The following is a 26220-nucleotide window of genomic DNA, read 5'->3' as shown; positions in this document are numbered from 1 at the left end:
AAGACTTTGAAACTCCTGTGCAGTTTGCGTATTGGGTTTGTTTGCACATAGTAGTAGTTCAGGGGAGCTGGGGCTTAAAGCAGAGATGGGGAAACTTTTTCTATAAAGAGCCAGATAGTAAGTAAATTATCGTCAGCTTTGTGGGCCACACCATTCTCATCGACCACAAGCACTCAGCTCTGTCACTGTAGCACGAAAGCAGCCCTAAACAATATGTAAACCAACACCTGTGCCTCTGTTCCAACCAAACTATATTAGTGTTCACTGGAATTTTAATGTTATATAATTTTTTAAAGATTTTATTTATTTTCAGAGAGAGGGGAAGGGAAGGAGAAAGAGAGGGAGAGAAACATCAAATTGACTGCCTCTCCCATGCCCCCAACCAGGGACCCAGCCTGCAACCTAGGCATGTGCCCCGATGGTACTAAACCAGCAACCTTTCGGTTCAGAGGCCAAGAGGCTGCCGCTCAATCCTCTGAGTCACACCAGGCAGAGCTGAATTTAATATAATTTTTTAAAGGATTTTATTTATTTAAGAGAGAGAGAGAGAGAAACTTTAATGTATGGTTGCCTCTTGCACGCCCACCACTGGGGTCCTGGCCCACAACCCAGGCTTGTGCCCTGATTGGGAATCGAACCAGCGACCCTTTGGTTTGCAGGCCGGCATTCCGTCCACTGAGCCACACCAGCCAGGGCTGAATTTAATATAATTTTTATTTATTAGAAAATATTAGTCTTCTTTTTTCAGCTAGTTAAAAAAAAAAAAGTAAAACCCATTCTTAGCTGGCAGGCTGGATTTTGTCCATGGGCCATAGTTTGCCTGCCTTGGCTTAGAGCAAAATCCACCCAAGTAGCCAGAAGTTTGGGCCTGGGTTGTCCTGGCTCAGGCTGGGCAAGGCCCAGAAACTTGACCTACATAGAAAGCACCAGGTAGAAACCTTGTTTCTTTCAGGGTCCAGTACCCGGAAGCCAAGGGGGGAGGACCTAAGCAGAAAGGGCACAGAGTTTGGCATCCAGGACCCCCAGCTTGCAATTTCACAGAAGCCGAGGGACTTGCCGGTACCCACTTTTCCCTCTCTGAGCCTCCCGTTTTTCCATCTGTGAAAGTGGGAGCGATCTCTCCCAGAGTGTGTTCGTAGTGCTTAAGTTGGGATGTGTAAGAAGCCCCTGGCATGGTGCCTAACCCCTTGCAGGTGCTGCTGGTGCCGCTGGTGCCGCTGGTGCTGCTGGTGCCGCTAAATTCAGCAGCTCCCTCCTCTCCGCTTTAAAGATTAATGAGTCTCCTCCTCCCACACAGACACACACAAAGATTGATGAGCCCCTTCTGCCTCCAGGGGCACCATGGGGCACAGGGAGGCTCAGCCAGGCCAAAGTCCCGAGTCCTGACATCACTGGAAGGCGTGAGGTCCTCTGAAGGTCAGGCATCAGAGCGATAACCCCATTCCTCTTTCTTTTTGAAAGATGAGGTCAGAGGGGGTGGGGGGTAAAATGCCAACATAGGAATCCAAAGAACTTCAGTCCTAGCCCTGGCCTTTGTTTGCTGAGTGTCCTGGGGCCCCTGCCTCTGACCTTCCAGCTCCCATCTATCACAGGAGGGTATTAAAGCAATTCTGCAATTTCTTGGGCTTCTTTTTCAATACCCAGAATTCTGTTCTGCATGAAATCTTAGAAATGTACACGGAATAAATAAAAAGGGAGCTATCCTGGATCTAATAAGCCCCTGCCCACCTCCCCTTAGAACAGGGGGCCGAGCAGTTACAAAGGCTGTGTCCTCTGCTCTGGTGCACCTGGCGAAGCCATGTGGGGAACGAGGATGGGAGCAATTTCTGGACCCCCCTCCTACAGGGAATGTCCTGCCTCCGAATGGCAGCAGCCACGGGCCCTCCCTCCACCAGTATTGACCTAGGGCCTGCTGGAGACCGAGCCCAGGGCTGACGGGCTGTGCTGAGGAAGGGCACGTGGCGAGTCAAAAGGCAGCGGTGCTAGCAGTGCCACTGGCCATGATCATCCCGGTGTGTGGGAGGAGAGGTCCCAGAAGCTGAAACCTCGTTGCCGGCTTCCTGGGGGAGGGAGAGCTCTCAGTGAGGCTCTGCACCCTCAGCATTAGCATAGAGGTGACGAGGGGTGGGGGGCATGGGGTCATTTTCTGTGCTGGACTCTGAGCCTGGGCATTTGTGGAACTGAGGGGCCAGGATATCAACTAGTTGGGGGTCTTTCCTCTCCAGCCGTGGGGGTTGGGGTGCGGGATTTACTGTTACTCTGTTTCGGCCTGTCAGAGCAGAGGTTCCAGTATTCATCAGAGGGCTGATAAATGGCCAAGTGAAAGTCTGTTAGGATGGGCACCATTCTGGCAGAACAGATACATGCAGGGCCAGTTTTGCCCAAAAGCTAAATTCAGAAGTGGTGAGTCTTCTTTTGCAAAGGTTCTATGGTGTGTCCTACCCCAGGCACTCTAGGTCCCATGCGTAAGGAGTTCCCAGGCTGGCGGGTGAATAGCAGATCTGTATTCCCAACTACGTGTAGCAAAAGCTGTAGACTATAGAGGACACAGCAAGAGCAAAGAGTGTGGATGTTCTATCTTCTAGCCCCAGATAAGCCCCTGCCCCCCGCCCCTTAGAACTGGGGGCCAAGCAGTTACAAAGGCTGTGTCCTCTGCTCTGGTGCACCTGGGGAAGCCATGTGGGGAACAAGGATGGGAGCGATTTCTGGACCCCCCTCCTACAGGGAATGTCCTGCCTCCGATAGGGGGTCTCAGGATCTAGGCTCCACATTGCTGCTCCACTCCTAAAAGCTTCAAGAGAAAGCCACAGGATGTGAGGTTTCTGCCCCTTCTCTAAGGCATTACTACCTTGCCCATCAGCCTGGCACCAAAATAAATACATGTTGAATGAATGGACTTCATCGCTATGTTTTAGTTCCAGGCACAGGGCTGGTGGGAGCACATGGTACCATGGTGGCCCAGTCAGGGGCAGCTTCCCATCCTTCCCCGACTCAAAAAACACTTGTCCAATGAGCCCTGCACGCTCCATGATGGGCACTGATAAAGACCTTGACAGCAACCCCGAAGGGAAGGAACTCTTATCCCCATCTCCTATGTGAGGAAACCGAGGCCCAGAGCCAGGGCCACCACCTATCCCAGCCCCAGGGTGGAGGGGAGCGGCTCACTGTGCTTCAGCCTGGGTCTCCTGACTCCAAGCCCAGCAGTGATCAAGCAGGGTTTGGTGGGTGCAGTGGGGGTGGGAGTTGGAAGTGTGGATGTGTGGCTGGTCACAACGTCACATGCCTACCAAGGAGCAGAGGCCACGGTCTGCCCCCTGCACCAGCACGCAGTCACGCTGAGCACCCCCTGTTAATCTGGCCCTATGGGGCCCGTTCTTCTTCCCCTTGCATGAATGGTTCTGTCTCCCTGGAATGCAGTCTTGCCACCGACTCCCCACTAAGCAGACTCCTTTGCGTGTCCTTCACGGTCCAACTCCAGTGTCACCTCCTGAGGACCCATCTTTGATTGTCCCCAGGCAAAATTACAAGTCTCTCCAGGACTCCCACAGTGCCTTTCCCCACGGGCTGGCTGAAGCTCAGACCACACTGGCCTCTGTGCTGGACCAGAAGCCACTTTCTTGCCATCAGGACTGGGGCCTGAGCATGGGTCACTGAGCATTTGAGGTCCCGATGCAGCAGCCTGCCCGGGTGGTTGTGGCTATTACTGAGGACACGGGTAGACAGGTTTTCTAAAGCAGAGTTGACCTTGACCTGCCAAATGGCGAAGTCCAGCGGAAGGGATTGTCCTTGGCTTCTACCAGCCCCCGCCGCCAGAGGCTGCACTGCTCCGCAGGGTCCCAAGGGTGATGCCAGGGCCAGAGGAACCCCTAGAACATCATAGCCAGAGTGAAAACAGGACCTGTAATAATAAACAGCACTACTTCTCCAAAGCCTGGCTGCAGTGTCCCTCATTCACGCGCTGCCGGTATTTTACCAGAGCACAAATCATCTCTATTATTTGTCACTTACATTTTCAATTAAATTGCTTTGTTCTGAGTAATATATGAAACCACAGGGCTTGTAAACATTTTTCTTTTGCATAGATAATGACATTCGCATGATTCAAAATTCCAAAAGTGCAAAAGGGTGTAAAAGGAGGGGTCTCCCTTCCACCCTGCGCCTGCAACTCTGATCCCTCAAAGTACCTTTGTTGTGCGCTCTTTTAAATAAGTTGCTATTTATACAGTGGTACCTCTGTACGTGTGATTCATTCATTCCAAAGAGTGGCAAGCAAGCCACAATTGATGAAGCATTTTCTCTTGTGGGGGTGGCATCGTGACTCCTACAAGTTACAGCAAGTGCAACAAGTGGCTAGCAAGCACTGAGTGCTGAAATGTTTTTTTCTCATCAAAATGCAGTGAGTAGGAGTACCAGGTTTGACGAGTTCTGAAGCCAAGTACTGAGGACCGCTGTATTTCCACCCCCTACCCCCATAGCCTTTTTTATTTATTTTTTACACAAGATAAATACACAAAAAGAGTGCGTACAATACACAGTCTTCTGAAGCTTGCTTTTTTTTTTTTAACTGAATATATCTTGGTGTATATCCCAAATCAATACCTAAAGAACTTTCTTTTTTATATTGTATCCTATAGTTATGCCATATTTTATTAAGTCGTAGGTTTACATTGCTAGTTTTATCTTTATTCTGTTGTGCACTAGGAAAACGCATCTTGCGCACCATTTTCATCGCACTCTGGACAACCACTGGACAGCCCCAGGCTGACGCCCGTGGAGACCGCTCTCACGTGGCAGGGCCCAGCCGCCGCTGTTTAGCCCTCCCTCTGTCAATGCTCAGTGCCTGTCCACTTTCTCTTACCAATCCCAGTGGTCACCCTGTGAACTGGGCTTGGCCAGGGGTCTGCCAGGTACTCACCGCCCCGCCCCACTAGAACTGACAGCTCTAGCTCTGATGGCTGTCCGGGGAGTTGGGAGAAGGGGGCTCCGTGGGGCACCGCGGCATGCTGTGTACGTGGGCGGTGGGGAGGGGGTGGAGCTGGGCTGTGAAGGGCAGGATTTAAAGGGAGTGCAGCCCACCAGGGAGAAAGCCCCAGCATCTAGGATGCATGTCCGAGCTTGGCCAGGAAGGGGCCAGGTGTGCTGGCGGGAAGAGGACCCAGCGCTCACCTGACAAAGAATAGCCTCGGAGCTGTGCACTCGGGCTAGCCAAAGCCACCTTCCTCTTCCTCAGCCTCTGTTGTGAAAACCTTGGCTTTCTCAATCGTTGGCCTGACGGCTCCAAGAGAATGAAAAGACCATACTAGGAACATGTCTGATTAACCGCTAAACCTAGTGCTATTTGTGAGGATCTGGAAGTCAGGGCTGCTTCTGGGCTCTGTGGGAAAACCGAGGCCCATGGCAGACGTGGCTGAGCTGAGCGTCTCGCCTCCACACACAGGTGTGGCTCAGTGTGTGAGCCCCCCAACCCTCTCTTCCAGCCCCAGCCCAGTGCAGTGCCCACAGTTGTCCTTTGGTGCCCCTCTCCTGGCTCCATTCTCTCATGACCAGTTAAGGGCCTGCCTACTGTCACATTTCTTGGCTTCCTTCTTTTAAGAATGAAGCCAGGCACCTGTCACCCAGGGCCCACCTACCTGCTGCTCTCAGGCCCTCAGCTTCCTGAGGACAGAAACCCGCCGTCCTTTTGCTCCCTTAGCCCATTGCCCATTGTAAACACCCTGGCCCCACACTCTTACTTGCCTCGTGTCACTTTTCCAAAGCACATTCCTGGCTGGTATGTCATCTGTGTCCAGAAAACCCTGAGAGGCTCAAGGTCTGCAGATGGCTGCTATCAGGGACACTAGGTAGGGAATTGGGGAACCCCGAGCTCTAGCCTGGCTCTCTGCAGACCCCTGAGCAAGCTGGGACACTTTTCTTCCTCATCTCTCTCTCTGCCTCATCTCTGCCTCGTGGGGCTCAGTTTCCTACCCTGTGAATGGAGGGGAGGGGAGAGCGGGACCACACCTCCAAGGCTGATCTGCACAAAACAGTTAACATTTTGCAGATCAGCAGAGGGTCTGGGACCAGTGGGAAGACTCACTTAACCTGCTGTAATTTACAGAGCAAGTAGGCAGGTTGGGCAGGAATCAGAAGCCAGAAACTTTGGGTCCAAATGCAGGGCACTCTCCGCCTCTAGGCTGCTTCTCCCATGTAATTTGTGGGCCCTTCCCGCCCCCTGCATAGGGTCACTGGTCCCAGGCCTCCCAATCAGAGTCTGGAGCCACCTGGACCCCAGGCCTGGCTCCCATCAAGGAAATGAGACCCTAGAAAATGCCAAGGCCTGTTCATCTCTAGCCAAGACCTAGCTTCAGAGAGAGGAAAAAAAAAACCCCAGGAATGAGTCTGGCCAGCTCAGTGCCTATGGAGGGTGCGCCCTGTGGGCCACATGCGGCCCAACACAAAATTGTAAATTTACTTAAAACATGAGATTTTTTTCGTGATTGCGTGTCACAGTGTATTTAATGTGTGGCCCAAAACAGCTCTTATTCTAGTGTGGCCCAGAGACTCCAAAAGTTTGGACACCCCTGGCTCTAGAAGTTAGCAGGGCTGGTTGGGGGACCCGAAGTCAAAAAGTGGCCAAGTTTCCTGGAGAAAGACCGGTATAGTTCTGAGAGTCAGGCAAGGTAATGGGAACAGGGAGCCTGCCAGCCCAGGCCCTGCTCTGCAGTAACCTGGGCACAGACCTGCCTGTAACAGTGTGTTTTCTCCTCTGCAGAAGCTGACGGGCCGCCTCATGCTGGCCGTGGGAGGGGCAGTGCTTGGCTCCCTGCAGTTTGGCTACAACACTGGAGTCATCAATGCCCCACAGAAGGTGAGTGCTATGCTTTCCTTGGCTTATCAACATTCTTACTGCCCCTTGCGGGTCAGTCATTTACTTATATAAACTCATCATCTGCTTCATTAGCTGATTTTCTGGTGCTTACCAGGCCAGAGAGTCTTGTCATTGGCCTTAAAATTTTGGGACTGCAGCCCTGGCTGGGTGCACAGTTGGTTGGAGTGTCGTTCCATACACCAAAATGTAGGTTTGATCCCTGGTTGGGGTGCCTACAGGAGGCAGCCAGTTGATGTTTCTCACATCTCTCTACACCTTTCTCTCTCGTGAAAATCAATGAACATATATTCGGGAGAGGATTTAAAATAAAAATCTTGGAGCTGCAGAATTCTACAAGATCAGGGCCCATAGAAACATGGGGTCTTTATTTTTTTAATCTTGTTTTTTTTAATTTTTAAAAAAGATTTTATTTATTTTTAGAGAGAGAAAGGAGAGAGAAAGAGGAGAGAAATATCAATGTGTGGTTGCCTCTTGTGAGCCCCCTATGGGGACCTGGCCTGCAACCCAGGCATGTGCCCTGACTGGGAGTTGAACTGGCAACCCTTTTGTTTGCAGGCCGGCACTCAATCCACTGAGCCATGCCAGCCAGGAAAAAACACAGGGCCTTAATTGAGCGGCCTCCCACACAACACGGACACTTGTAATAATCCTGGTATAATTAATGATGCTGCATTTATGTGGCACCCTGGGGCTATAGAGGGATCTCGTGGTATTTCTCTCGCTTGCTGCTCACCTGCAGCCCTACAAGGCAGGCGGGCAGCCTCCATCATGCCCACCCTGCAGGTGGAGAGAGAAGCCAGAGAAGAAACCTGCCTGGCATCACCCAGCTAGTCAGGGATGGAGCTGGTATCCAACACCAGTCTTCCTTGGAGCCCTCCGGCCAGGTGTTCCCCAAGCCTGCACTCACACCCACCCACTCACAGCACATTCCTTTGAAGGCATCTTGTTTTAGGCTGGTAGTTACCTCCTCTCCCTGAAGGCCCTATGCCAGTCACAACAAAAATGGCCTCTTGCCCTATAGAGCCGCAGGGGGTGAAGTTCTATGCTTACTTGCTTCTCCCCGTGTTGCATCCCAGATCTGTCCTCACTTGTTTACTTGACTGTCAAGACTAGGAGGGACCCTGCTGACCACCTCCAGCCCAGCCCGCTTGCTTTAGAGAAGAAAGAAGAGGAAAGGGGACAGGAAAGGAAACTGTACTGAGTCACTGCTCTACACCAGGCCTTTTGCATATGTTCCTGAGGTTGAGTAGTGATTTCCATTTTATAGACCTGAAAACTGAGGCCCTGGGCAGATGAGGGTGGATGAAATGACCTATGGGCTCAAGGTCACATAGCTAGGGACAGTGGAGTCAGAAGCAAACCCCTGTTTACACTACACGACCTCTTTCTGACCAACGTCTTACAAGTTTAAAATGCTGTGCCTTCCTGGGGCTGATGAAATGAGAGTGGACAGCCATCCCGTCAAGAGCACATCCCTCGTCCAGACTGAAAAGTGAGTGTAGCAAGCTCCCCAGGCTCCCTGGCCTGTTTGGGGGAACTGGGCAGTGTTGGTAGTCTGAGCTGGGCCTGACCCAAACAGGCACTTAGCTTTGCCCAGTGCTAAGGGGCAGGTCACCAGGAAGGCGTGGCCTGCTGAGTCATGCTCAGCTGTAGTGGACGTGATGGGACTTTTCCAAGGCCGTCTGAAATGTCTGAAATGGCGACTGTGGTCCCATGCTTCGAACAGCCTCAAGCCCTGCTTTGCTAAATGCTCTCAATGACTCTTGCCAAGGTGTGTGCCTCGGAGCTGGCTCCCTGTGGGAGTCCTTCAGACAGAAAGTCTGTACCATTGCAGAGAGAGGTTGAGAGCACGTTAGGGTCCCCCAGACACTCCCAGATTCAGATCTAAGTGGTTTGGGCTTTTGTTTTTTAAATTTTTAGAGATAGGAGAAGGGAGGGAGAAAGAGGGAGAGAAACATGGATATGTGAGAGATACATCAATTGGTTGCCTCTCACACGCCCTCAACTGGGACCTGGCCTGCAACCCAGGCATGCATCCTGACCCGGAATCAAACCTGCGACCTTTCAGTTCACAGGCCACCACTCAGTCCACTGAGCCACACCAGCCAGGGCAGGCATCAAATTTTTAAAGCTCTCCCACTGATTCTAACGTGCAGCCAAAGTAGAGAACTACAGGATTAAGTGATGTCCTGACCGTGATCACATAGTGAGTTACTGACACAACTGTGACTCCAAGATTGGGATACAGGTGGTGTTTCAAGAAACAAGACTGGATGGGGTGAACAGGGGGCCTGGGTCGGGGTGGGGGGGGAATAAAATGCCCACAGGAGAGGGAGTCTGGTGTGTGACCTGGGTGAATGGGAGGACAGCGGTCAGGAGGGCCACAGGTGAGCCAGAGCCGGCCACCAAGGGCCTTGTGGGTCAGTTTCATCTATAAAATATCCAGTCATTGGAATGGCATGGGATAGCCAGAATGGACATGTGGCAACACCGTCTAAGGGCGAGCTAGGGAGTGTGGGCTTCAGAATGAGGACAGTGGGGACCCATTAAAGAGGACAGGTAATGATCAGATTTGCATTTTAGGAAATGATCCCAGTGTCCGAGGTAGTAGGATGGATCTGGGCATGCGAGGCTAGAAACAGGGAAACTGGTGAGAAAGCTGCTCCCGCAACTGGAGTAGAAAAACAAACACTGAGCAAGAAGGATGAGCAGGGTTTGGTCCTCAGATCAGTGTGAGGATGAGAGAGTGGGGTTTAAAAATTGCTTTTATGTCCTGGCTTGGAGGAGGTTTCTGGACTGGAGGAGGACCAGGTATGGGAGGCGCTGATAGGGCCCATGGGACACGCAGGAATTGAGGTTTGGTGTGATACTGCTGGAGGTGTACAGGAAGCACTTGGACGTGGGGCCTGTTTCTTAGGTGCACAGTCAGCTGCAGAAAAGTTGCGAGTTGGTCACTGGTATCCAAATAGCAAGACAGGAAGATGTTCTAGAGAGACTGGAATAAAGAGAGAAGTAAGGGCCAAGGCTCATTGATAGGAGAGGAGGGTCCTTGGCAGGAAGAGAGCTGGCCCCTCCAAGCCAGGAGATAAGAACCTCACAGGACAGAGGAAGAATAGAAGCACCTGAGGGCAAAGGTGTTGGGTTTGTTCATGCCTGACCTAGAGCGGTGCCTGTCCTCATTAGAGGCACTTGAGAAATGGTGGGTGGAGGAACGGAGTGACAGTACGCTGTCGGGGGTGGGGCAGAGGGTGACCTGGACGAATTAGCTCCATATTTCCGAATGTGGAAGACCCGGTGGAGATCCTGCCGTTGGCAAAGGCTGGCCGGGGGGAGCCATGTGAGTAGAAACCACCCTGCAGGGGTTTGAAGAGAGAGGGAACTAGGAAGGAGTCCAGATGGCCCTTCCAGGAGAGTTGGTGGAGAAGGGAGAAAAGAGGGGTGGTTGTTAGAGGGGCTGCCTGGCTAAGATTTTGTTGTTGTTGTTGTTGTTGTTGTTTAAATATAAAGTCTTCATTTTTAAACAGATAAGGAGTCAGCAGAGGAGGAAAGGGTAAGGAGTGGTGGGGAGGGGCTCCTCCAGGAGGAAGACGGTGGAGCAGGGCAAAGGGACAGCATCTGGCTGGAGGGACTAGAATACTTCAGCGGCTGCGGATGTAGACAGACCCAGGATGACGTCCTTCAGTTCCTGGGCCCACCCATCTAATCAGAAATAGGCGGGAGGTGATAACTGCGGTGGAAGGCAGGCGGGGCCGCTGGCCAGGGCATCGAGAAGCACAGGTGGGCCGAGAAGGCCAGGTGGGCCGCACCGAGGGCCCAGCTGATCCTGTAAACAGTGCATTCCTGGGCATCTGTCCAAATGTCGCTTTAGAAACCAGTCTCTGAGAACCAAAGTTAGAGACCCGAGTGGCTGGAATCGATAACACACACAGTGAAACCTAGTGGCATTTCCTGGGGCACGCACCCAGGCCCTCCATCTGTTTACTTTTGCACTCCACAAGCATTTCTCAGAGCCTGGCCATAGTCCTTCCCACCAGGAGCAGATTAGAAGGGATAAATGAACATGTGAGAAGGGGAGAGGACAGCGGAAGACTGAGAAATCAAAGAACAGCCCAGAGCTGTCTGGGCACAGGGATTCAGTTCTCCCAACTTTATTCAACGAATTTATTCAACAAGTTCATTCGATGAGGATCTGTGCCAGGTAGTGTCCTAAACATTGGAAGGGACCAAGCTGTGAGCACAACAGGCACATCCTGGTCCTCGAGCAGCCACCTAACACGTGGTCTCTCCTGGGCCCTGTCACTGCCTTCCAAAGATTCGACCACCCAGAGGGGTGGGAAGACCCCTTGGGAAAAGCCAGAGTATAATTAATGGAGGGCTTCAAGGTGCTATGGGAGCAAAGAGGAAGGAATGACCGATGCTGAGGTGGGGGGATGGGAGAGACAGGAAGCATTTCTAAAGGACTTGGCAGCTGCTCTAGACCTTACAGGGTGAGTCAGCCCCATGAGGAAGGAGAGCAGGTGTCCCGGGCAACGGGAACAGCTTGTGCAGAGATGCGGTGGCATGAAGTGCGCCACTAACGCGGAATTGCTAACCGCCTTCACCGATCGTGCCGACTGCCCTTGTCTGTTTCGAACTTTCTCTTAGGAAACTGAGCAGGGCTGACGGTGTTGGCCTGCTTTCCAGAAAAGACTTTGCTGTACTAGTAATAGGGATACCAGTGCCGGTCTTAATTACCAGCAGCTTGGTCTCCTCCATAAAAGAGGCCCCACAGGGTTTCTTCCTGGAAGTGGTTAATTAATCATAATATCATCTTAAATGTTTACAAAGCAACTCCCCATAAATTGCCTCCTCACAGGAGATTCACAAGGTGGGTGGGGCTGATTACAAAAAAGGAAACGAGGCTAGGTGAGGTCACCTGGACAGGGGGAGAGTCTGAGCCCAGGAGGCACGCCTCCTTGACCACCCTCTTGCCAACCCACATTGTGTGGGCGATGGCAACAGGCGTGCGACTCTTCCAGCCAGGCCTCGTGTCTCCCTGGAGGAGGCGGGAGGAGGAGGAGCTGAGCCCAGCCACTGGGAGAGAGTAAATGAACAAGGGCATCATGCTGGGTGGAGAAAACCGCCTCTCCCCTTTGCATGTGGCTGAGTTGCCAAGAGAAATGACTAGACCATTTAGAAATCACGAGTTCCTGGCCAAGGGGCAGCATCAGGCATGTCTGAGAATGAGGCATCCTCAGAAAGAACGTAGCTGGGGCTGGCCCTCTTTGTTTGACAAAGGAGGAACTTGAGCTGGAGAGCCGGCGAGGTCTGCCTCGCCCAGGATGACCAGCTGATTAGTGAAAGCACAGGAGGAGAGACTGACTCCCAGCCCAAGCCTTCTGCCTCCTCTCGCAGAGTGCTCTGGGCCGCTTCTCTTTAGCTCTGCCTAGAGCCAGTGATTTCTGGGCCCTGCCACCCCCACCCTGTCCCCTCTCCCCATCTCCATTTAATGCAGACCCTACAGCTTGCTACGTGTCAGGCATTGTTCTCAGTGCTTTAGAAATCCTAATTCAGTTGTTCCTTATAATCCATTAGGTAGCACTGTAATCCCTGTTTTATAAGAAGCTGGGGCACAGAGATGTTAGGCAATTAAACCAAGGACACACAGCTAGTAAGTGGCAGATCTACGATTTGAATCCAGGGAGTCTGGCTCCAGTCTGCACCCTTGACCACTGTAGAAGCACTGGCAGTTACACTGTAGGTGGATGAGCACCAAAACACCCTTTCACACACCTACAACTGCTACCCAGCCGGGTCCCTCCTGCTCTGACTTCCAAGCCGAGTCAAGCTCAGTCCTGTGCAGACATCTCTACAGTTTGCCACACAGTTACACAACCTCTTCACACCATTGCACCCTGTCACAGTTCCACCGCCCCTTAATCCCCTCAGATTCATGGCTTGGTTATTAGTGACGACTCTCAACTGCCAGCCTCTGCTGGGCCCCAGAGACAGATGAATCAGACTGTCCCTTTGTTGAAATGTAGTCTAGAAAGAGCACATAGTACCTCGTAGTGACTTTCCAAGGGCAGTAGTGGAAATGTGGACAGGCCAGTGGGAGCAGAGAAGGGGGAAGGGAGGAGGTGCCTGGCCCATAGAACAGAGTTTTCTCAGTGCTAGATGTTGGGGGCCAGATAATGCCCCGGTGTTGGTGGGGTCTGCCCCACGCATTCTAGGATGTCTGGCAGCATCCCTGGCCTGTGCCCACTAGATGCCAGTGACACCTTGCCAGTGTGACAACCAGAAATGGCTCCGGACATTGCCAGGTGCCCTCTGGGGGCCACGGTGCCCCTGTTTGAGAACTGCTGCAATGGAGGAGGAGGGGCGGTTATCAGGAAGGCTTTCCAGAGCAGTGTTTGTGCATTTTCTGAAAGATGATTGGCAGCTCACCAGCGAGGAGACAGAGCAGCCGCACAAAGAAAAATGCAGAGGTGTGGGGTGTCCGAGTAGTATGGGGGAGTCATGTGGGTGGGGCAGACCCTTCATCGTGAGGGTGGTGCGGGGCTGAGAAAGGCAAGGAAATAAAGATCCTCCTGTCTGCAGGGGAGACCCTGGAGGCCTGGCACCAGTGAGGAGGTCAGAGCTGTGGCCTGGCCTGGGTTTGGAGAGAAGCCATGTCTGGGCTCTTCCTGAGGAGCAGCCTGGGTGGTCCAGTCCTCTGCTGTGGGGTTGGGGCTCAGCTTTTAGCTCTGTCTGTGGTGCGGGGCCCAGGGGACCCAGCGGGCAGGGTTCTCTGTCCGGCCCCACCTGTAGTATCTTGCTCTAAACTACCAACTGACCCGGGGTGTGGCTAAGAGTTGCTATGGAGACAGAAGCTCTGGGCTGAGAGTTGGGGGCAGACCCTCCCAGGGGGTGAGGGGGAGGAGGCAGGGAACAGGAAATAGGGGTCAAGTTCAGGCTGAGGGAATAAACTAGACAAGCTTGGCCCTTGCCTTCTTCTAACCGGAGCTCAAAGCTTGACTGGCTGTTTAACCCCTTCATGCCCACAGTAATCTCTATGATAGAGAAGAGAGGGTTCAAAGGGAGCTCTGATTCTGTCTCAGGATGACCTAGAAGACCCAGGTCTCCTGGGCTAGAGGAATGTCTACAAGGATGGATGGTGGGACCAGCCAGATATTCCAAAACACGTATCTCTCCTATTGGTGGTAGTCTAAAATTTTAGATCAGAGGTTGGCAAGCAGGCCACATCTAGCTAGTGGGCTGTTTTTGTATGGCCTGTGAGCTAAGAATGTTTTTAGTTTACATTTTTAAAGAGTTGGAGGGAAAAAAGGAGAAAAGTTAGCAACAGAGGCTATATGTGGTCTGCAGACCCTAGTATTTTCTATCTAGCCTTTTACATAAAATGTTTACCAATCCTTGCTCTACACTGTGACTTGTATGCTCCCTGCTGTTAGGGAACTCACTACCTGTAAGGTGAGTAATCTTGTCCTCTGAACCCAAGAAAGCTGTCCTTTCCCCCAGCTGAAGTATATGCCCCGGAGCTCTGTACACCAAGTAGAACCTGATAGAGCTTTCCTCCAGATTCTTTTCTACAGTATAAATTCCTTAGGGTAACGCTTTGGCTTCCTGCAGTTTGCAAATGGAAAAACCCTGTCCTTAATGCCCCTCTAACAGTTGCGGGTTCTCAGAACAATGGTGACGTGAGTAACAGCTTATTCTGTATGCCGGGCAGCGTGCTCTGCCTTGTGCCAGGGCCTCACTGCGGATAATGCCTAGACACAGAGGAAGTGAGGGCTTCCTCTGCAGACAGGCAGACACGCGGTCCTTCACCCACAGTTGCCTGGGCGGCAGAGCGGACGGGAGGAGGTGATTCCCAAGGAGTCAAGCCTTCCCAACCCCCACATTCACTGCCAAGAGAACTGCTGGGGTGAGGAATAGCTTTTTACTGGAAACCATTTGGGAAACCAAGGGATCTCAACTGCCCAGAGCTGACCTGCTCCTCCCTGTTTGCACCTGTGGCGTCACCGAGTGCCACTGCCCTCTAGCTCAATGAGAGAACAACTGGACAGAGACCGCTAATGGCCCCCAACTCCTGACAGTCCCCCCTCAAACCAACAGGACCCTCCCTTTCTCCCCAGAATACACACACAGACCCTTGGCAGGGTGGAGAGGTTGGGAATGACCTGTAGAGGGAGTGGCAGCAAGGAGGGACAGGTGAGCCTGTGCGTTTGATGGTCAGGGCTCCAACTGACATGCTGGGGAGTCCATAATTGTGAAAAGAGGAATCTGGCTTTCGGTGGATGGGAGGAGTCAGCAGCAGAATCCAGGAGAGACCCAGGGCAGGTGTTGTGTGACTAGGGAGTAGGACAAATCAGGAGGCAGAATTGCCAGGACCTGGTGACTGACTGAATGGCGGGCATGGCAGGACCCAGGGTATCTGCCAGGCTTGTGATGAGCACGTGGGAAGGGAGCATGTGAGGTTGGGAGGCTTCAGAATAAGGCTGTGCCAGGCCTCTCTGCAAACGTCAGCCAGGCCAAGGAGGTGCCAGTAACCTTGCTGTGGAGATTGGGTATGTGGGATCCTCTTAGGGGGGTAGTAAGTAGGTTCTTCCCTTAGGGGCACCCAGCCACTGCTAGTATGGACTGCAGTAACTGGGTGGAAGCAGTGACCACGTGTAAGGATCCCCCTGCCTTTCCTGGGCCAGGGCCAGCTTTGAGCCCCACATGGGACATGGACCCCCAGGGGCAAGAGAACACAGAGCTCCCACACCAGCAGCAGGATTGGAAAACTGGGCACAGCTTCTTCCCAGAAATCTCAAATGTCAGATCAAGAGGCAGGAATCTACTGCATAGCCTCTGCTTGGCCAGGAAGTGCTGCTGGGGTGGGTAGAGAGGATGAGCCTGGGGCCGAGGCGGAGGGGCCTGGCTGCGCACCTCTCCCAGCGCCTCTCCCAGCCCCGTGAGGTGGCCTGAGTAGCAGAGGAGCTCATGAGCCATAGAGGAGGCAACCCTGCACCGGGTTCGGTCCCTTTGTCTTGTCACCACCAGGAAGAGACTTTTAACTAGGGGGGCTCAAGTAACACCTCACTTACACACGTGGTCCTCAGCACCTCCAGCCAACTCCAAGAAGAGGTTTAAAGACCTGAGCTGCCAATAGAGAAACCTCAGCCTATGCCCTTTGGCTCATGTTAGGTAGCAAGCTCTTACTCAGCACTTACCTATTGAATCTTTCTTTGCACACAATTCAAACAAGTTCCATTGACTGACTTCGTGGCAAAATTTTAAACAATAATGTAGAGAGTTCTGTGGACAAGCATTTGAATCACAGGAAGACTCTCAGAACAGCAGAATGCAACACTTATTAAAAGCCCTCTGGGGCAAACACCTCTTCTTGCTCCTGTAAAGAACCCCAAGGATCTCAGGACCGCAGAGCCCTGCTTGGGGTCTAATTGCTAAGGGCAGCAAAGTGAGAGTGACAGGAGGGAGAAAGATGCCCGCCCAGATGACAGGTCAGGAAAGTTGGGGGCCTCAGCGGGGTGAGCGCCATTTATCTGGACAGTTCCCTTATCCAGGACAGCTTGTTCTCTTCAGCCTGATACATGGAGCATTACTGTTCCCAACCAGTCCTCCTCTGGAGTCAGATTCGACCCTTGGAGAAGGAACACCAGCACTTTGTGTTTTGTTTTGTTTTGTTTTGTTTTGTTTGTTGAAATCCGCCTTCCAGGAGAGCCTAAGGCCCTTTCTTACTGACTCCTCCCTTTACTCACGAGGCATCCCTGGCACGAGCTCTGGGACAGGCCCTGGTGTGAATCCACTGAGGGCCCTGTCCTGTGAGAGGATAGGCTCCAGGGTCCCTTTGAACTGGATCGCAAAAGGGGCTGGTGTGGTAAGGCAGGCTGGGCCCTCCAGGCAGAGCCGGCACAGAGGGCGGGACAATGCTGTGCAGGCGGAGGTGGAGGCAGTGGGAGGTGGGAGGCTGGACTGATGTCTGGCAGGAACATTGATTTTGAACTACAGAATGCAGGCCTGGTTAGACTTCTTCAGTGGTCTGAACTCCCTTCGGGTCAGTGCTGGGACGTGGGTGGGGGTCCCTTGACTCGGCGATGGTGCCAGGCACCATGTAAGCAACATAAGGATGTTTCATTAATTCCCTGAAGCACTACAAAGTGATATTTTTAATGTCCTTTGAAATGAGATCATTAGCCCTTGATCACACTAGAGATAAGTGGTAGAGCTGGGATCTGAACTTGGTTGTGTATAGGGACAGAACCCTTGCAGTGTCTGGCTCCCCTGGGACAAATAAGTAGATCATTAGGTCTGCCTCTCCTCTACGCACCTCCCCATGTCCCCCTTATCCTAACTTCCTAGAGCCCAGCCTCTGTCAAGAGTCCCCAGACCTGGGGCAGATAATGGCAGCAGGGCAGGAAAACGTTGGTTAGTGGTCAAGGACCCACTGGAACAGGCCCAGCATACTCAGTGGGCATTCCTGAGACTCAGTTTCCCTTTTGGCAGTTGTGCCTACCCACAGCTTCTTCTTCTGCTAGACCCCTGGGGCTTGGGAGGGTTAGGGAGGGCCAAGAGCAGGGCCAGTGGAGGGTGTATAAAAGATGCATGCGTCTCCGTGTACATGAACTTGCAGCACGATTGTGGGGAGGGATGCTGGGATGGGCGCGGGGCTGCGTTTGAGCTGCAGGTTGTGAGAAGAGGAAGAGCATTGCAGGTTTGTCACTGGCTGAAGCCAGGAGTGTTCAGGTGATGTGAGCACGAATGTGCGTGTGTGATGGTTATGCATGCACAGGAAGCGGGTGGGTCTGGCCTGTCCCATGGTGCTGGGTGTGTGTCTGCCAGGAGAACCGGTACCTCCTGCCTGTCACATTCCTGGGATCCGGCCAGGACCTCCCCTAGGGAGAGGCAGGGCTGGCAGGCAGGCCCGTGCCAGGACAGATGGCTCCAGTTCCTAGAACTGCTTCCTCGTCCTAGACTTTCCTCATTCCCAGCTGGGCACCAGGAGAGGGGAGGAGGCTGTACCTAGGTCCTTCAAGGTGGGGTGGCCAGGCCAGCCACAAGGAGCTGAGCCTGGGAGACAGGAGTGGCAGTGTAAGTCTCATGAGCATGGCTTGTGTGCAGGTTGGTCGGTCACACGAGGCCTTGAGTGCAGGGTCAGTGAGCCTGCTCTTCCCTTTCTCCCAGGAATTGCATTGAATGGCAGAACCTGTCTGCCCAGTTGTACTTTCTCCCCAGCACGGGTTGGAAGAAGGCCTGAGGCCTTAGGTACATTGAGGAGGAAAGTGGCAAGTGGGAACGAGCGATTCTCTCAGGCTCTCTGCCCTCTGCCAGAGCATCCACCACTGGTCATTTGCCATCGTCCCCGGCAAGTCCTGTTGAGCATGTAAAACCACACAGGGCACTAGAAACCATGCGAGGGGGGGAGTCTGAGAGCTGGAGGCGAGGCCCAGTCCCTTGTTTCTCACCCGGGGCAACCGAGCCCCACAAAAGGGGAGGGAGGTGACTCAAGAACATGCAATGAATTTGGGGCCTGGCTGGGCACTGGGCCCCCTCCAGCACCTGTGGTAAAATGGCCCCCTTGAGGGGCAAGCACCAGGAGGAAAGAACCCTGGGTCCTGGCCTCGTCCACCAGGCTGCTTCCCCCCCTGCAGGTGATTGAGGAGTTCTACAATCAGACGTGGATCCGCCGCTATGGGGAGAACATCTTGGGTACCACACTCACCACGCTCTGGTCCCTCTCTGTGGCCATCTTCTCCGTAGGGGGCATGATTGGCTCCTTCTCAGTGGGCCTTTTTGTAAACCGCTTTGGCCGGTGAGTAGAGGGGTCCTGGCCCCACCCAGGGAGTCCAGATGGGAATGAGGGTTGGGGGAGACATCCCGTTCTAGGGTATTCCCTATGCTCCAGTCCCTGGGGATCCTTGGGGGGGATCGAAGAACCCACCTGACCTGTGACCCCATCCGCAGGCGCAACTCAATGCTGATGATAAATCTGCTGGCTTTCCTGTCCGCTGTGCTCATGGGCTTCTCGAAACTGGCCAAGTCCTTTGAGATGCTGATCCTGGGCCGCTTCATCATCGGTGTATACTGCGGCCTGACCACAGGCTTCGTGCCCATGTACGTGGGGGAGGTGTCCCCGACGGCCCTGCGAGGGGCTCTGGGCACCCTGCACCAGCTGGGCATCGTTGTTGGCATCCTCATCGCCCAGGTGAGTGGGGCAGGCTCTGCTCCCCGAGTACAGCCCCCACCCAACAGGTTCCATGGCTTTTGGGGGTGTGGCCGGACGGCGCCTGACTAGACCTCTCACGCAGCCTTCCACAGCCCTGCCTCATGGGGCACAGCCTAGCAGATGTCCCAGAGAACACACTGCCGTTCACAGTTCCCCTGTGAACTCCGTGGCAGGAGAGCAAGGCCGTCCCAGCCCGTGCCGCCTTTCTTCTCACCTGGGGCGCAGCCACCGGCATGCCCACTGGCTCCTCACCGAGCTGGGCGCTCTGATGCCTCGAGGCCTTCGTGTCTTCACATACACTACCCTCTCTCCAGAGGACTTCCCTTTTCCCATCCTTAAAGCATCCTGTGGCAGAGCGGCAGACCCCGTGTCCTGTGCCGTTTGTCCACCCAGCAATGCCAGGAAGTGGGCCCTACTTTCCCCATCTTCCACGTGAGGGAGCTGAGGTCAGAGAAGTTACAGCCTCACAGTAGTTCCAGAGCCTCAGAACAGGAGCCCTTTTCCTAAAGCAGCAGTGGACATAAAGCCAGCCAAGGCCACTGGGCGCCCGGGGGTGAAGGCCGGGCGCTCACAGCTGCTTCCTCCCACCCTGCTTCCCCCAGGTGTTTGGCCTGGACTCCATCATGGGCAACAAGGAGCTGTGGCCCCTGCTGCTGAGCATCATCTTCATCCCCGCCGTGCTGCAGTGCGCCCTGCTGCCCTTCTGCCCCGAGAGCCCCCGCTTCCTGCTCATCAACCGCAACGAGGAGAACCGGGCCAAGAGCGGTACGGGCAGGGCCCTGCCCGCCTCCCCACCCCCAGCCCTGGCCTTCTTCCCGCTCTGAGCCACCCCCACCTTTCTTCCGGTCCCCCCAGTGCTGAAGAAGCTTCGAGGGACGGCGGATGTGACCCGCGACCTGCAGGAGATGAAGGAGGAGAGTCGGCAGATGATGCGGGAGAAGAAGGTCACCATCCTGGAGCTGTTCCGCTCGCCCGCCTACCGCCAGCCCATCCTCATCGCCGTGGTGCTGCAGCTGTCCCAGCAGCTGTCGGGCATCAACGCTGTGAGTGCCCTCACCCACCCTTCCTGTGGCCCCAGCCAAACCTGTGGTCAAGTATGGGCTGTGAATATTGCCCAAACTTAACAAACAAGCCCCCACCAAAGGAGAAGCTTTACTTCTGAACCAAACTGCTGCAGCGTCCCCTTCATTCTGTACTCACCCTGTGTCCCGTAGGTGTTCTATTACTCCACAAGCATCTTCCAGAAGGCGGAGGTGCAGCAGCCTGTGTATGCCACCATCGGCTCCGGCATTGTCAACACAGCCTTCACGGTCGTGTCGGTGAGTCTCTGCGCCCTTGCCCACCACCGGTCAGCGGTCGGGATCCAGCTTAGGGCTTCAGGGCCTCATGATTGAATGGCGGCATTTGCTGTGAGCCAGGCATGTGTCATGCGCTCCCCCTCAACTTGCCAGGCTCATTACTCCTATCACACAGCTGATGACACTCGTGCTCAGAGAAGTGTGATGGTTTGCCCGAGGTCACAGTCAGGATGCTCAGCTGTCTGGCTCTCTAGGGCCAACTCCCTTTCCCCCACTCCCTGTGTGGCCCCCAAGCCGAGACTCAGGGAGGAGGTGATACCATCTTCCCCGGGTCTCTGCAGTGCTCTGTGGCTTTCCCACTCTTGGGGGCGAGCCTCTGGGTTGGGGGGTCAGGGGCACCAGGTGGGGGTGGCACTGACATTCTCTCTGCCCACAGCTGTTTGTGGTGGAACGAGCCGGCCGGCGGACGCTGCACCTCATTGGCCTGGCTGGCATGGCGGTCTGTGCCGTGCTCATGACCATCGCGCTGGCTTTGCTGGTGAGCTGCCACGCTGTGGGGTCGAGGTGACGGGGTGGGTATCAAAGCTCACATGGGCTGCAGATCCCAAAGTGCCTGTCTCAGCCCCAGCCTGGCCATCAGCACCAGTGGCCGGGGCTGCTGCTCCCCCTCGCTCTGCACAGTACCCAACCATATCCTGCCTTGACCTGGCTCCTCCCGGCACGGTGCTTCCTCAGCACAGCACCTCCCGCCTCAGACCCCACATTCCCTCTCCCCAGGAGTTGCTTTGCCCAACACTAATCCTTTCAAACCTTCATCTGTAGCTTCAATTCATCTTTAGAACACACTAGAAGATATGGCCCTCCTCACCATACATGTATAGAAACATGCCTACTCTTACTCAGTTCTCATAACTCAGTGTAGTTTAGTTAGTAGTCCCATTTTACAGGTGAGGACACCTAGTCCCATGAGGTAGGTTAGTAATGCAGCACTGACTTCAGGTCTCCTGACCCCAAACCTGTGACTATAACCTTTGATAACCCTGTGCCAGGCACCTCACACATGGGAACATTATGAAGAAAGCATCAGTACACTAATTTTACAGCTGAACCAAGGCTTAAAACGCCCCCTGATTGCTGAGAGGTCCAGCACACAGTGAGTGATGAGTGGCAGATCTGGGATCTGAGGCCAGTGCTGCGCCGGCTCTGAGCTGGGTGCCTTACAAGGCTTCTGGCAACATTCTTCCACATCCTCCTGCTGCAGGCAGACTGGTTCGCACCACAGGGACCTCATCTTAGCACCTTCTGCACGCGCACATGACCATTCCCAGACGGTAGGCCAGAGCTCACAACCACCATACAGGGTGTATATCATTTTGTTAAGATGAGAAAACTAAGACCTAAGGCAGGATACCCAGGCCACACTGCAAATCCAGGCCTCCTGTTGTCCAGCCCAGAGCTCTTAGCCCTGCCTGGTGCCATTGCAATTTCTGTTTTCTCTTAGGCTCCAATCTAACTCCCTCTCTCTCTCTCGTCCTGAACAGAACCAGGTGCCCAAGTTATCCTATCTGAGCATCGTGGCCATCTTTGGCTTTGTGGCTTTCTTTGAAATTGGTCCTGGCCCCATCCCATGGTTCATCGTGGCTGAACTCTTCAGCCAGGGTCCTCGCCCGGCTGCCATTGCTGTTGCTGGCTTCTCCAACTGGACCTCAAATTTCATTGTGGGCATGTGCTTCCAGTATGTGGAGGTGAGAACCCCTGTTGTCTCTATATGCACCATTTCATGCCTGCAAAGTGCTCTTCCAGCTGTTCGCATTGGAATGAGGCTCAGAAGTCCAGGTCACACAGCTAAGAACTCTGACCTCAACCCCAGGGTTCTTTCCTTGGTTTTGAATTGTCTTCATTCTGCTCTGTAATGAATGGGATCCTGTTCCCTGGAGCTTATTATCTTACAGGTGCAGGCAGGCAGACTCTCATTTAATCATCTCTGCACTATGTTATATAGGTGGGTGTTCTCTTAGGTCAGAGGCACAAAAGCAAAGTACCATCCAAGGTCCACAGCCGGAATGCAGGGTCAGGACTCCAACAAGTGTGTCTGTGTGTCTTTCAGCAACTGTGTGGTCCCTACGTCTTCATCATCTTCACCGTGCTCCTGATTCTGTTCTTCATCTTCACATACTTCAAAGTTCCTGAGACGAAAGGCCGGACCTTCGATGAGATTGCTTCTGGATTCCGGCAGGGAGGAGCCAGCCAAAGTGACAAGACACCTGAGGAGCTGTTCCACCCCCTAGGGGCTGATTCCCAAGTGTGAGGCATCCCACACTACCAGCCCGGTTGTTCCCAGCAGCCTCAAGGATCTCTCAGCACAGGCAGCTGGGTGCTAACTTCCAAACTGACAGATCTCAGAGGAGCTGGGCCTGGGGCTCCTTTCTTCAGCCAGCAATGATGTCCAGAAGAATATTCAGGACTCTAACGCCGCCAGGATTTTAACAGAAGCAAGACTGTTGCTCAGATCTATTCAGACAAGCAACAGATTTTATAATTTTTTTTATTACTGATTTTATTATTATTTTTGTATCAGCCAGTCTCCTGTACCCACACTCTGGGCTTCACCCTGAATGGCTCAGTGCCTGAGGGTGGGGACCAAATGCTGCCTAGACATACTTGCCTTCTTCACCAAGCTTATCTGTAGGGTTGGACCTATGACCAAGGACACATTACCTGAACTGCGAACTATGAGGCTTCTACCCCTAGAGGTGGCTGTGGCCACTCACTTCTGCGGTCCTGAATCTCCCCACCCTAGGGGTCAGGCTCCATTAGGGTTTGCCCTTTCCCATCTCTTCCTACCCAACCACTCAAATTAATCTTTCCTTGCCTGAGACCAGTTGAGAGCACTGGAGTGGAGGGAGGAGAGGGGAAGGGCCAGACTGGGCTGCCAGGTTCTAGTCTTCTTTGCACTGAAGGCCAGACGATCACCATGAGGAGGGCCTTGGGAAGCTGAGGACTCACTGCTCACATGGATGCTCCTGCCCTGCTGTGTATAGATGGAAGATATTTATATTTTTTTGGTTGTCAATATTAAATACAGACACTAAGTTATAGTATATCTGGACAAACCAACTTGTAAATACACCACCATACTCCCTCTGTACTTACCTAAACAGATATAAATGGCTGGTTTTTAGAAACATGGTTTTGAATAGTTGTGGATTGATTAATGGTCGGTAAATTTGGGTGGTAGTGGGAAAGAAGCAGTCACAACTGACAGTTTCTTTAGATTATTTTACTCTGTCAAGTCCCTTCCATGTACCTCCTGTGATCAACACCCACTGTATTCAAGACTGTATGATCCCTCTTGCCCAGAGAAAATTTAAATATCTTGGCATTCAAGGCATTCCCATTTTCCTTCACCTATGATGGCTGGTATTCAAAAACACGATAGCAATGTGAGAATCTTGATATTCAGGACTTGATAAACATCTTAAATGTGGTATACATATTATATCTGCATTTGAGAGGCTCAAAGAGGTTATGCCTGAACCCAAGGTGAATATGCTAAAACCCCTTTTAGCAGTTAACCCTACCCCATTCCTAACCCCCACCCTACCTTCTACCCTCACACACACAACAAAATGAACCATGTTCACTGCATGGGCCCATAAGCTGTCAAGCTATCGTCTCCCCTCAAGTTCATTTGGAAATGGCCCCTCTGGTTCCAGCTTTTATGTCTTTTCTGAAGACTTGATTCCTCATGCCCTCCCCACCCCCCGACCCCGCCAATTTTGACATCCTCTGGTCCTTTCCTACAATGCCATACAGTTCCACTGTTTATCACAAACCCTAATTTTTTTCCCAGCAGTCTCAATTTAACAGGAAGAAGTCTTTGTGGTTCATGGGTCAACAGTACTAAATTCAAGGTTTGGCACACAGCAAGCACTCAGGAATAGCTGATGAAATAAAGCACCAAGGAAATTTGTTCCTAGAGGGTCACCTGACAAAGTCTTGGGGAAAATTGCCTGTTGAAGCCTTCACGACTGCACACAGGCAAAACTACAAAATCTTTGCATGAAGAGGGGTTATAAGGAGGGGGTGAAGAAAAAGCAGGTCCAAAGCAATTGGAAGTGCCTAAGAGCTGTGCACTAGTAGGTAGAGAGAATGCACTCAGGCTGTGCCTTGCCTGAGCCTTGGGGGCAGAGCAATTAACTGATAAAGGGCTGGAGCCAGGATAGAGCTTAAGTAGGACCGAGGAAGGCAGCCTTGTCGCTTGTCCCAGAAAAGCTTCTGTTGAAAGGAGTTATCTCCGTCAGCTTCACTGGGGGGCCCCCAAGTCGTAAGGTCCTAAAGCAGCACTTGGGCAGCTGTTGCCAAAGGATGGAAAGAAAACTGACCTCGAGTGGGAAAGGAGCGATAGAGGTCTGGGCTTGCGGATGCAAAGCAAATGGCGTCAGCGCCCGTGCCGCACCTTGGTGTCTACGCTTCCCAGCCCTAGAAGTTGGGCAGAGCCCGGCAGCACCCTCGCCCCGGCCCTGGGCCCCAAACCCGGGTCTGAAAAGGCCCAAGAAACCACTCCCAGTTTCCCTCCCCGCAGTGGGTTTGCACCAACGCGCCGATCGCCGGCCATTGTCCAAGATGCGAAGTGCGCGCAGGCGCCGGGGACCCGGGACCCCTCACCCTGCGGTGGCCCACAATGCCCCGGGGGGCACAGCTTCCGGTCCCTTGCTGCCTTTTCCCTAGGGACCGCAGTCTACCGCAGGTGTAAATTGAGAGCACACCCTCGACTATAACAGACACGCTCAGTCCCCACTTGGCTGTCGCAGACCCTACACCGTTAGTTTCCTTTTGTAGCCCTGTACGAGGGGCGGGGCTATGGGGTGTCTCCACCAATCACAGCCTGGCTGCTCTGATGGCGATCCAGGAGCCTCTCCGGGATACTTGCTCTTCGGGCCTTTGGGAGTTCCGTTTGCTCCGGGAGGGAGCGATGGTGACTAGTTTAGAGCCGGCATCCTGGGGAAAGTAGCTCATTGGGATACCTGTCACGCATTAGGTGATGTCCAGGCCCCTTACGTTTCCAGTGCGTAGTTAAGTTCTTTGACAGTTTCGTGAGAACCTTTTGTGATGTTCTGGCCTGAAGAGTCCTTTCTCCCTGGAAAACTTCTGAATCGAGTTTCCCCGCTGGACCCCATGGAGTCCTGCATTTACCCCATCAAAGCGCCTTCCTCACTGTACAGGAGTTAACTGTCCTTCCACCAGAATGGGGAGGCAAGTGCTAATTCATTCCTTTGTCCCCAGTTCCCACCACAGACCGGTCAGGACTGTCGAGTGAATGAATGAACTAGAATTTGGATTCAGTAAAGTTCCACAATCTGAGTTTTTCCAGTGCGGTTTTCGGCAGAAAATCCAACAATTGAGAATGTGTATTTAACAGCAGGGAAAGAATATTAATTTTCTTCTGTCATCGCATTTTTAAGGCCTCCTTTCTCATTCTATGATTTTTGTTTCTTATGTCTCCCAGAAATCTTACCCCTTCTATTCATTTCAATTATCGGCCCTAGTGCGGACCACTCATCATCTCTTCCAGAATCACCGAAGCACTTCCTCCCTGTTCTGCTTCCTGCCTATTCCCCAGATTCTCCATACTACAATCTTGATGATCTTTCTAAAATGAGAATGTAGTCGTGCCTCTCTCCTTCTTAAAACTTTCCCTGGGTCCCCAGTTCCCTCAGGATAATATCCAGATTCCTTAACCTGGAAATTCGAGGTCATTCATGATCAATTTCTAGCTCTCAGATGCAACCTCATCTCTCACCACTGCTCCCCAACACACCCCACCCATCCTCCAGGCATTGATT

At 53.0% G+C, this 26220-nt stretch overlaps 1 protein-coding gene across 2 annotated transcripts in view; it reads left to right on the top strand.

The window, feature by feature from the left end:
• SLC2A1 (solute carrier family 2 member 1) overlaps positions 1-23556 on the top strand; it is a 29299-nt gene extending 5743 nt beyond the window's left edge. The window contains exons 1-10 of one of the 2 annotated variants that reach the window (XM_054572079.1): positions 4796-4907; positions 6752-6847; positions 18502-18662; positions 18815-19055; positions 19679-19841; positions 19932-20119; positions 20291-20395; positions 20811-20912; positions 21916-22119; positions 22482-23556. In XM_054572079.1, coding sequence (XP_054428054.1) covers positions 4830-4907; positions 6752-6847; positions 18502-18662; positions 18815-19055; positions 19679-19841; positions 19932-20119; positions 20291-20395; positions 20811-20912; positions 21916-22119; positions 22482-22682 — 1539 coding nt within the window. In that variant the 5' untranslated portion in view covers positions 4796-4829 and the 3' untranslated portion in view covers positions 22683-23556. Of the gene's footprint in view, positions 1-4795; positions 4908-6751; positions 6848-18501; positions 18663-18814; positions 19056-19678; positions 19842-19931; positions 20120-20290; positions 20396-20810; positions 20913-21915; positions 22120-22481 lie in introns of those variants that run through there. The other variant, XM_054572080.1, reaches the window with a different exon arrangement.
• Positions 23557-26220: the final 2664 nt, after the last annotated feature.

The sequence above is a fragment of the Pteronotus mesoamericanus genome, unplaced genomic scaffold (assembly GCF_021234165.1).
Source record: "Pteronotus mesoamericanus isolate MK-2021 breed Mesoamerican mustached bat unplaced genomic scaffold, CSHL_Meso_final contig_221, whole genome shotgun sequence".
NCBI classification, from domain to species: Eukaryota; Metazoa; Chordata; class Mammalia; order Chiroptera; family Mormoopidae; genus Pteronotus; species Pteronotus mesoamericanus.
This window is presented reverse-complemented; position numbering and strand designations above follow the sequence as displayed.